The sequence below is a fragment of the Bos taurus genome, chromosome 2 (assembly GCF_002263795.3).
Source record: "Bos taurus isolate L1 Dominette 01449 registration number 42190680 breed Hereford chromosome 2, ARS-UCD2.0, whole genome shotgun sequence".
Lineage (NCBI taxonomy): Eukaryota > Metazoa > Chordata > Mammalia > Artiodactyla > Bovidae > Bos > Bos taurus.
In genome coordinates, this window is record NC_037329.1 from 119,875,142 (window position 1) to 119,887,168 (window position 12,027).

General features: G+C 43.8%; 1 protein-coding gene across 7 annotated transcripts in view; it reads left to right on the forward strand.

The window, feature by feature from the left end:
- The window catches only part of DIS3L2 (DIS3 like 3'-5' exoribonuclease 2), a 361,295-nt gene that overhangs the window by 244,682 nt on the left and 104,586 nt on the right, over positions 1–12,027 (forward strand). For all 7 annotated transcript variants that reach the window (XR_009490563.1, XM_025001739.2, XM_059874524.1 and 4 more), the window contains exon 12: positions 3,995–4,102. Coding sequence is in view for 6 of the 7 variants with exons in the window: in XM_025001739.2 (XP_024857507.1) it covers positions 3,995–4,102 (108 nt within the window). In the remaining variant the exon portion in view is untranslated. The remainder of the gene's footprint in view (positions 1–3,994; positions 4,103–12,027) is intronic.

Here is a 12,027-nt window from a genome sequence, read left to right on the forward strand (position 1 = left end):
CACTGGCAAGTGGATTCTTTACTACCAGCACCACCTGGGAAGCAGGCTTATCATACACTTAAAATATTAGCTGCCTATCAGCTTATTAAGTACAGATGTTTAAGTGGAAGTTTACTATGTAGTTCATAAAATGTTTCATGTGATAATGATAAACAGTTAATTAACATAGACAAAAATAGGTGATTTGTTTTCTGGGCAAAAGTCAGCCATTCATTTGTAAACTGTAAGTGCCTGCTGTGTGTCAAAGCGCTGGACAGAGAGACAGAAACAGTCCTCATTCCTGAAGATTCCGTGGTCTAGTGGAGAGGAGAGTCACATAAAGGAGCAATTAGGCTGAGAGCAAGAGCCGTAGATGCGTTATGAGAGCTCAGGGGGATACAGTGAGTGACAGTTCAGAACTGCCTCAAGTCCTTTTGGAAAGAACAGGAGCAGGTCGGAGGGAGGTATAAAACACAGTGCCTGGTCCCCCTAGGGGAATCTGGATAACTGTTTCAGAGATGCTGATGAGCTGAATCTTAAAGGATGTACAAAAGTCGGCCACATGCGAAACTCTCAGAAAGGTGCTCCAGAAAGAGGGAACCACAGGTGCACGAGTGGAGCAGCAGGCAGGTCCGGGGCTCTGGTTACTGGAGGGGCCCAAGGCAAAGGCTTATGAAGAAGGAAGGTCCCCTGGGAGGACTGAGGGACCCGGCAGACCGTGGGGTGCCCAGTGGGCTGACTTTGAGCATCTCCAATATTAGTTTACTAATGACAGAGCCAAGACTCGGAATTACACTAGGTTTCCCAAATTACACAGGGCAAGACCCCTATGTCTGTCTTTTTTGTTTTTTTAGTGGTAAAGCCCTTTTTGCAAATCAAATCTTAACCCCAATCTCCAGTATGTAAAAATAGATTGTATTTCATTAACATAAACTTCTTCCACATTTAAATGTATAACAACCTCACACCAGTCACAATGACCGTCAAAGATTTATAACAGTTATGAGATCAAGTAATGAAAACCGGTGGCCTTCTTTTTATAAACTCTTCTGTTTTTGTAATAAATTTAAATTTACAGAAAAGTTGCAAAGATAGTACAGAGAGGTCCCGTATACCACACACCCAGCTCCCTCCACCCCTTCCTAACATCTTACATTACCATGGTACATTTGTCATAACTGAAAAGTTGACATTGGAACATTGCTATTAACTAAATCCATACTTTATTTGGATTTCCCCAGTCTTTCCACCAATTATCTTTCTGTTCCAGGGTTCAGTCCAGGGTACCACGTTGCATTTAGTTGCAATGACTTTCTTTTCACAAACACTAAAACACAAAGTCAGGAAATATGTTACATTCTCAGATGTTCAGCTGTATGATTGAAAAAAGATACTGCCTTGAACCCTTAGAAAAAATACTGCTGCTGCTGCTAAGTCGCTTCAGTTGCGTCTGACTCTGTGCGACCCCATAGACAGCAGCCCACCAGGCTCCCCCGTCCCTGGGATTCTCCAGACAAGAACACTGGAGTGGGTTGCCATTTCCTTCTCCAGTGCGTGAAAGTAAAGTCGCTCAGTCGTACCCAACTCTTAGCGACCCCATGGACTGCAGCCTACCAGGCTCCTCCGTTCATGGGATTTTCCAGGCAAGAGTACTGGAGTGGGAGAAGAAATACTAACTCTCTGTAAAAGAAAAAAAGGTACTAAGCTTGGACTGCAAGCATGCAGGGCGAGCAGCTTGCTACTGAAATGGTGTGCTGTGCTTAGTCACTCAGTTGTGTCTGACTCTTTTCGAGCCCATGGACTGTAGCCCGCCAGGCTCCTGTGTCCATGGAATTCTCCAAGTAAGAATATTGGAGTGGGTTACCATGCCCTCCTCTAAGGGATCTTCCCAGCTAAGGAATTGAACCCGGGTTTCTCACATTGCAGGCACATTCTTTAACATCTGAGCCACCAGGGAAGCCCAAGAATACTGGAGTGGGTGGCCTGTCCCTTCTCCAGGGGCTCTTCCCAACCCAGGAATTGGAACCGGGGTCTCCTGCATTGCAGGTGGATTCTTTACCAGCTGAGCTACCAGTTGGTATAATTGTCTGGTAATGCAGTGCAGAGAAGAACCCAACAATGCTCACTCAACAAACTCGATTTACTCTGTTTTACTCAGCTTGGGCCGCCATACAGTATACCATAGACTGAGCATTTTTTTTTCACAGTTCTGAAGGCTGGAAGTCCTAGAAGAAGGTGCTGGCCAGTTCAGTTCCTAGTGGAGACTCTCTTCCTGGCTTGTGTAGGGCTGTGTGGGTCTTCACAAGGCTTTCTTTCTGTGTGTGTGCAGGGCAGGGAGCCACGAATGACTTCTCTACTTATCAGATCAGGGCCCCACCCTTATGACCTCATTTAACCTTAATTACACCTAAAGACCCCACCTTTGGGAGGTGACTGTATTGGGTACAGTCACATTGAGGGTTAGGGCTTCAATGTAGGAATTAGGGGGTGGGGGAGACATGATTCAGTCCATAGCCTAGTCCAAAGGCTGAAATTATGTGAAATCTTTACAATTCAATCCTGAGACAATATGGTATTAAAATTTTCTCCATTTTTATAGTACATTTATGCAGGTTAATAAGTGTTATTTTGCAAAGCACTCAATGCATGCAAGAAAATGTTAATTATTTAGATCACTTTTGAATACTCATTAAACAAGTTAACAAAGAAAATACAGTGTCATCTGAACAGATGGTTCAGAAACAATAGCAAGAACATTTTTTCAAAAGTAGGTGCCTTATAAAAAGCTTTTGGGCTTCCCTGGTGGCTCAGTGGTAAAGAGCCTGCCTGCCAGTACAGTAGACGTAGGTTCAGTCCGTGATTCAGGAAGATCCCACGCGCTGTGGAGCAGCTGAGCCCATCTGCCACAACTGTTGGGTCTGTGCACTAGAGCCTGTGTTCTGCAACAAAAGAAGCCACTGCAATGAGAAGCCCACCCACCACAACTAGAGAAAGCCCACACAGCAATGAAGACTGTGTCCCAAGATTAAATAAATAAATAAAATTAAGGTTTTAAAAAAAAGCTGTTACCAGAAGTCTTCAGGTGGTCATTAGGTTTTTATATACAAAAGATTCAGCATCCTTCAGAATAATGCTGAGTAATGCCATATAGTTACTACCATTTTTTGTTACTGGTGTGGGCTTTTCCATATCAAAGGTTACTGTAACGTATTAAAACAGAATAAATGTCCAAATACTCTTCACACAGAGTAAGATACCACTGGGGTTTGTTTTGCTTTTGCTGAGGAAGGATCTTGACTAGCTAACTTGACCTCAGCTAGTGCACAGCTGCCGCTCCGTTACAGTGCTCCCTGTGCCTGACACTGCACATCCTGGAGGCCTGCAGTAAGTGTGCTGGGTAAACATCTGTTAATACGGCTGTTTTTAGTTTGGGAGGTGGATGGGAGTCGATGTCATTAATCAAAACTATGGGAGAAAGAAAAGATTTAAAGGCAGGAGGGAGACAGTCAGAAGTATCCTCAGGACATCCAGGAAGAGCCACTCATTTTGTCTTTGGAATTTTAGAGAAAACAAATAACATTCCAGGATGGCTGTAAGTCATCATTTGAAAGTACGTTGAAGAGGATTTCTTTTTTTTTTAATTGAAGAGGGTATACCATTGAACTGAGATAGTTATATCCAAAAGTACAAGTCATTCTTGAGTCTTGAGCTTCAATTTTAGTATATAGTAAATGTAGTTATTTTTTTTATTGCTATCATGTATTTTTCCCTGTATTACCAGTTCTCAGCTTTCCGGTTCACATTCCCATGTAATGTTAAAGCCTCACGGAAAAGTATCAGATAATGTGGTCTTTCTGCTGAATTTTCAGGGAAAAGAGCTTCCACCATGTTCATCTCACTCTGGAAGCTCAGGCTATTCCCCGGAAGGAACCCCCCCTCCCTGGGCTGCTTCTCTGCTGGCAGGTAACTGCTGCAAATCTGGCAAAGCCACTCATAGCCTGTTCCCTGTCCATAGGTTGTCCCGATGCTTCCCAGGCTGCTGTGTGAAGAGCTGTGTAGCCTCAATCCCATGACTGACAAGCTGACCTTCTCCGTGATCTGGACGCTAACTCCGAAGGGCAAGGTAAGGACTTAACACACATGTCCCTTCTGTTTGGTGACTTCCTCATAAGCACCCACCGTGTTCCTGGCGTTGGTCTGGAGCCCCGTGGTGGGAGGAAGAGGGCAGCGAAGGAGCCTCCCCAGCAAGGAGGACATGGGAGAAAAGCTCTCAGTCTGTTTAGAAGGCTGAACCTCAGTGGTTTTCAGTGTGTCACGTGAAGGAAGAAACGGTGTAAGCAGAGTCCCGTGGGGGAGGCCTCGCGCAGCAGAGGGTGTCCGTGAAGGGGACAGTGGGCAGGCCCCGGCTGCAGTTAGGAGAGCAGACGGGGTGAAGGGGGTCATTTGGGGAAAGGGTGGCGAGTTTGGGTAGGTGAGGTGGACTCAAACCATGGGGACCTGCAAATGCCAGGCCCCATGAATGATGGCTGTTAGGGTTCCTCTGAAGTGTCATGAGAAAGGATACATTTTAGATTAGTGCTGTGACTTCCCTGGTGGTCCAGTGGTTAAGAATCCACCTGCCAGTGCAGGGTACATGGGCTCACTCCCTCGTCCGGGAAGATTGCACATGCTGCAGAGCAGCTAAGCCTGTGTGTGCCCAAGAGCCTGTGCTCCACAACAAGAGAAGCCACTGCAGTGAGAAGCCTGCGCACCGCACCTAGAGAAAGCCCATGTGTAGTAACGAAGACCCAACACAGCCAAAACTGATTAAATAAATCTTTTTTAAAAAAGAAAGATGGGTGCTGCATCATGGTGCTGTTTGAAGAGGAACAAAATTTGCATGAGGTCGTGCTGTAATCAAGGCCCAAGGCGACGAAACCATGGACTGAGAGCAGAGGGGAGCAGGATGTCAGGAGCCATTCCCTAAATATAGGGAATAAATGAGACAGATAAATGAAAGATGACTCCAGAAGAAACTAGGCACCTCCCCCACAACAGAAGCAACACTGAACTTCTGAAAATAGGGTAATGATTGGGGAAGCTATGGTACCAGCTCAGTGCAGTGCTGCACAATTTCTAAAGCTATTATGGAGACCGTGTAAGAACATGGGAACTGTTTATGCTGTAATATTAAATAGAAGTTAAAAAAAAAAAGATATTTAATTGTAAAGAGGTTCCAAATAAAGATGGAGGATCAAATGCCCACATTTACTTTCATTCCCTCCCAAAACCTCACTAAAACAACAGTGAAGAGATTTTTTTTAAAGACATAAACCCACAAGGACAAAGAGAATGGGAGAGGAGACAACAGCAACAAAAATTTGGAAGCCGGGAAGCAGATGGATGAGTGGTAACTGACTTAGCAGTCCCGAGAAAGCCAAATCCTGAGCCAACAATAGTGAAAGCCAAGAAACAACCCAGTTTACACAGAAGAACCCTGAAGAAGTTCAGAAATTGACAGCAGCAGCTATCTCTGGGAAGTAGGGGAGAGGTGGGCGAAGAGGAGACTAACTGTATTGGTTGAAGGTTTACTTTAAAAGGTTGTCGCTTCCATAACCTAGTAGAAGATCAGAAATTTGTCCCCAAGACAGGATAAAGGAAAGGATGCTGAACTGGGGGCCACCAAACACAGCTGTGGTCATGACCCACTGCATGAGGCTGAGTGAACGCTGGCACACCAAACATTAAGAGGCCCATCTTTTCTTCCCCAGCAACCTCAGAATTCTAGTAGCCAAGCCTATACCCTTGACTCAGAAGATAGGAAAATCTTTCTCTGAGGAATCTGAGTGGTGAAGATTTAAAGATAAAAACCTCAAGGATTTCCCAACCAGCAGCCCAGCTGTATTTCCCTACAGTAAACTCTGTGGACAACAAGCTCCACCCACTCAAGCAGAGCTTTTTAGGATTTCACTAAAAATCAGCCTTTTCACATTTCACTCTCCTGTATAGAGACAAGAGGAAAGCCTCTAACATGGAACAGGAAAACCAAAGTAAACAAGTGGGGAACAACTGGAGCAAAACAAACTACACAAGGAATGGAGGAGGAAGTGGCTACCGCTCTAGTATTCTTGCCTGGGAAATCCCATGGACAGAGGAGCTTGGCAGACTACAGTCCATGGGGTTGCAAAAGAGTCAGACATGACTGAATGACTAACAACACATAAGGAGAAGAAACTTTTTTGTATCCTCAGAGAGTCCCTTTCTAAAAGAAAGTATCTATACTACAAGATCTAGGTACTTTGAAAAAGAAACATTCAGAAGGGGGCAGGGGGAGGAGCTCTTTTTTAAAAATTCCATTAACAGCATGAAATTAAAAACATGATAGAAGAAATGAAGTCTCAGGGTTCAGATTGGAAGATAAAGTTGAAAAATTGTCCCAGAATAAGACAGAAAAGTAGAGCACCAGTCCAAGATATCCAACATCTATTCAGTGACCATTCCAGAAATAGGGAACAGAGAAAGAAGAAATCATCAACACGATCATTCAGAGAGATGCCCCATCACCACAGGGTGTGACCCTCCAGGCCAAAAGAGCGCACTGCCCAGCACGGTAATGGGAACACTGTCTCCAAGCCACATTGCCATAGAATTTCAGAGCACTGAGGATAAAGAAAAGATCCTATAGGCTGCTAAGAAGAAGAATAAAAAAGAAAGAAAGAGGCTCATACAGTAGATCAGAACTCAGAAAAAACTTCAGACTTTTTTGTTAGAACCCTAGAAGTTAGATGACAATGAAGCCAAGTTCTCTAATTTCTGGAAGACTGTGACCTCCGTGCTAAAATGCTGTACCTAACTAAGCCATCGATATAATGTGAGAGTAGGAAAGGACATTTTCAGACTTGCAAGGTCTCAAACAAAAAATGTTCATCTTACATACCCTTTCTCAGGAAGCTTTCACCAAGAAGAAAGAGTAAATCAGGAAGGAGGAAGACATGGGACTCGGGAAACTAATAAACCCATACAATAAAGAAGTGAAAGACTTACCTAGATCACAAGTCACCAGACTTCCTTGTCGGGGACCAGTTAGTAAACCTGTTTTTGGACACCATGTGGTCTGTTAGAGTTACTCATGAAAGAAGACTATATAAATAATGTGAGCAGGCTGTGACCCACTAAAACTTCTCTTAAAAACAAGTGACTGACTGAATTTGGCCCACAGACCATAATTTGTTGACCCCTGACCTAGATGATGGTGAAGAAAATTCCCAGGGTACCAGCTCTATGCAGATGCAGAAAACAGGGGATCAGATTGGAGCAGGTCAGAAGGTGACCATCTGCAAGTCAGGAAGAAAGCTGGCACCAGAAACTGAATTGACTGCCATCTTGGTCTTGGATTTCCCAGCCTCCAGAACTATGAGAAAGAAATTGTTCAAGCTCCCCGGTCTATGGTATTTTGTTATGGCAGCCCCAGTAGACCAACACCACATCAACTTGAACTTTTATACTGGGTTACATTAAAATCTATCCATCTGTTTTACACTTTGAATGGATTTTTATTCATGCGTGATTTTTTATCCAATAGTCACGTATAGATGTGAGAGTTGGACCATAAAGAAGGTTGAGCACCAAAGAATTGATGCTTTTGAACTGTGGGTTGGAGAAGACTCTTGAGAGTCCCTTGGACTGCAAGGAGATCAAACCAGTCAATCTAAAAGGAAATCAATCCTGAATATTCATTGGAAGGACTGATGCTGAAGCTAAAGGTCCAATACTTTGGCTACCTGATGGGAAGAACTGACTCATTGGAAAAGACCCTGATGCTGGGAAAGATTGAGGGCAAGAGGAAAGGGGGGCAACAGAGGATGAGAGGGCTGGAAGGCATCACTGGCTCAGTGGACATGAGTTTGAGCAAACTCAGCCATGAAGGACAGGGAAGCCTGGTGTGCTGCAGTCCATGGAGTTGCAGAGTCAGACACGACTAAGTGACTGAACTGGCTGGTATTTTCAGACTAGTAGTCTGATTTTTTAAATGTGGACACATTTCATTATATTAAAAAGTCACATTTATTAGTGTCTACTTGTCTACAGATCCTAGACAAGTCTAAGTATTGGAAAACATGTATCATTTACATGGGTATATGATACAAGGTTTCCAAAATTCTAATTTTTATGACAGCTTGAATTTTATCATTAGCAATGGATAACGTTCGTTGTTTTTCTTGACGTGCCAGATAACCATAATGTGTCATTCTTCCTCCAAGTAAAAATGGTGTTCTGTAAAAAAAGATGGTCATTTCACCTCACTACAAAGTATGTAAGTGCTTTTCCCCAAGACAGCCGTCATACTTGGCCATGCTGCTAAGTGGAAAAGACAAGTACACAAGAGTTGAGCCACAGTAAAAGCAATAAACGCGGTAAGTTCCTTACCGCTTCATCAGGAACATGCTTAAGTGAAGGAGGTTTTTACTTTCCTGTCAGTGTGAGCCAGTGACGAGACCCTGACCTCTGGCAGCACTTGCTGTTGTGTGATTCATGCCAAGCATCAACAGTTTTCCCCACCAGTGCTTCTGGGCCATCAATATAAATGGAACATACACAGAAAAGGCCACCTGATGCCTTAGTATTAATACTATTACGAAAATAGTTTTGACCTCATGGATCCCTGAGTGGAGTCCATAGACCGTACTTCAAGAACCACTGTTTTAAACAATTGATGGAAAGCTTGAAGTGGATTAATGTACAGAGCAGACAGAAAAACCAACCAAATTGAAACAAAACAGTTACTAATTTCACTAAAAATAAAAAGCTGTATAGGGAAGAATAGTAACCTTGAGTATTTACATAGTTGTAATAGTTAATTCTCATAGTGATTATGTAATTTTATTGGTAGGATGAGGGCCTGGGAATGCTTACGTGTGTGTGTGTGGTTGGGGGAAGGGAGCATGTGTGGCAAGAAGAGTTAATTTGCCCCTTCTATAGTGAAAAAGTTTGTGAATGATGCCTAAAACTGAAAAATCAAGAAGAAGTAATCCGGCAGATTGTATAGAACTGTGAAAGTAAATACCAAAAGAATCTACTGAGAGATGACAGTGGTTACCCCTGGGGAGGGGCAGAGGACTGCTGTTCTTCTTAACAAGCCTTTAAAACCACTTCACTGTTTGAAATGTGGCCACTTTAATTTTTTTATTTTTATTTTGAAAAATTTCAAATATACATGAAAGTGCAGAAAATAGCACAATAAATCCACCATCCCTATCTCCTAGATTTAACAACCGTCTTTTCTTTGCTAAAGCATTTTAAAGCAAACCATAGACATCACGTCATTTCATGCATACATATTTTCATATGTGGCTCTAAAAAATTTGGACATTTCCTTATATAACCACAATGCCATTGGCACACCTAATAGTTAATATTAGTGCCTCGGTGTCATTTAAAACCTAGTTCATAATTTCATTTCCCAGATTGTCTCCAATTGAGAGACAATCCACTCCAATCCACAGGGGAATCAAAACAAGTTACCTACATAACATTTGGGTTTTGTGACTTTGAATATCTGATAATAAGTTCCTTTTTAAGAGTTAAGAAGCAAACACTACCTGAAATACGAAGAAAGAAATGTGAAGACAGTAGGCCAGCAATCATATTTCTGTGAAAGTGGGAACTTGCATGGGGGAAAAAAAATGAATGGAAAAAGACCAGAAGGAAATAAAATAGAATGCCAGTAATGGTTGTGTTTGGGTAGCAAGGCTATGAGTAACTTTTTCTACTTTTTTGTATTTTCTAGTGTTTTTCGAAAATATGTATTACTTCCATATTTTTATAAATGTTTATTTTTGCAAAAGTTTAACTAAACAGAAAAATAAAAGCCTGAAAGTTAGAGGAAAACTAACTTGAGTCAACAGAAAAGAACTTTGAATCTGAACTAAGCCTGCCAGGGTCAGACCCAAGAAATAAAAAGCTTCCTGATCTAACAAGCTTCTAAAATATGAGGGTCATAAAAGAAGCACTCGGAAGAGGTAGACTCTGAAAACTTGGTTGGTCTGTAGGTTTTCTGTCGGAGGCAGTGTCTGGTGACCAAGCCTTCTGGCACGAGGGGCTGGAGAGCAGGTGTGAAGGAGGCACAGGGTCCAGGAAGGGATGCCGGGCCTCTGGCAAACCCAGTCAAAGAGGAAGTGTGAGGCTTTGGACCTGGGACAGTCATGGAGCAAGACTCACTAACCATACTCCTTATGCTGTAGTCAAACATCCTACTCAGAACAAGAGGCCACACGGTGGGTTGACCTGATCAGTTAGTCCTGGAGTGTAGTGACAGTAAGTGTCTTCCTGCTCACAGTCAAGATACATGAGAGTTCAGATCCCAAACTCGTGTCCAGGAGCTAGTGTTTGTTGAAGACACTGGCAAAGGAGAGCCTGAGTTGGTGGGGTTGTTGTTCAGTCACTCAGTCATGTCCATCTCTTTGCGACCCCATGGACTGTAGCACGCCAGGCTTCCCTATCCTTCACCATCTCCCAGAGCTTGCCCAAACTCATGAGTTGGTAGGGAGGGGTGGGAAAAAAGATGGGGTGGTTCAGGGGGCCAAAGAGAACTTCCCAGGTGGTGCTAGTGGTAAAGAACCTGCTTGCCAGTGAATCCATAAGAGACATGGATTCAGTCCCTGGGTTGGGAAAATCCCCTAGAGGAGGGCATGGCAACCCACCCCAGTATTCTTGCCTGGAGAATCCCATGGACCAAGGAGCCTGATGAGCAATGGTCCATAGAGTCTGAAAGAGTCAGACATGACTGAAGCGGCTTAGTACAGGGTGTCAGAGAAGGCTGGTAAGGAGGAAAGCAGCACGCATCAAGAACCCAGTAAGCCTGAGACTTGGTTAGTACACAGTGGTGGCTTCTCATAGTGCAAGGGCTTGGACTTCAAAGGAGCTGGGGCATGGCCAGCAGCATCAGGCATGGCTGCCAGTCTCCCCTGGAGCTGAAGTGGAGAAAGGTTTTGTTTTTTTCCTTCATCTACTGGAATGCCTTACTTTGTAGAGCTATAGAAAGCCTATTCTAACTGTTTTTAAACACCCAGTAGATTTTTTTAAGTATCTACTAGGAAACCTTGGTGTCATACATGTTAATAGTTTCCTTAAGCCAGTGTTCAGGTTTTTAGAATGAAAAACTCTGAAAGATCTGGTTTTTGGCGTGTTTCTCACATATTGGTGGTAAGAGTGTTGTCCTCTGATCTAGATAGCTCTGATTCTATGTTTTCCTAAGGGAAACACACCCAACTGAACCTTGTGCTTTGGAAGTCCAGCTCTGGACCCATGAAATCCTCTCCGACCATGTCAGTGCAGTCTCATATCTGGTTACCTCCAGCACGTCTGTCTCACTGGGCACCAAGCTCCTGCAAAACAGAGACCATGTCCACAGGCCCTGGCTCATCAGAGGTGTCTCAATTTGAAGTCACCTTTGGGAAATAAACACCAATGTTACACTTTAAAGAAGGTCACAGACAATGAATCTAACTTGATACCTAAGTCCTAAAGCCTGGGAACCCTAAAATCTCAGGTCAGAGGTCAGAATAATAAAGGAAGAGTCTCGCAGTTACAGTAGCAATTCACAGCCTGTGTGTCCTGGCTGTGCTGTCTGGCTCAGGCAGAACGCAAGCATGTACTCCAGGGGGAGCCCAGTTCAGCCCCAGTCCATGGTGCACCTCTTTCAGCCACTTCTGTAGCCCCCAGCCCCAGTCATTGTTGACTCCGGTCATCTTCTGACCCCTCACCTCCTGGCCAGCAGTGAGTCACCTCAGCTTTGTCTCCAGCACCTCCTCTTCCTCACCACTGTCAGCACTGACGACTGCCTCCAAGCTGCCACCCTCCTCCACCTGGACTCCAGGGGCCTCCCAGCTGTCCCCCGACCTTCGGCTCCTACCCCACTTCATCTTCTCCCTACACAGCGGTCCGAGGGAGTCTTCTAAATCAGAAATCAGGTCTCATCTCTCTGTCCTTTTTAATGAGCCTCCAGTCTCTCATTCGGAATAAAATCTAGGAAACCTTTAAAGTGGGAATTTTTTTCCTATTCTTTTTTTT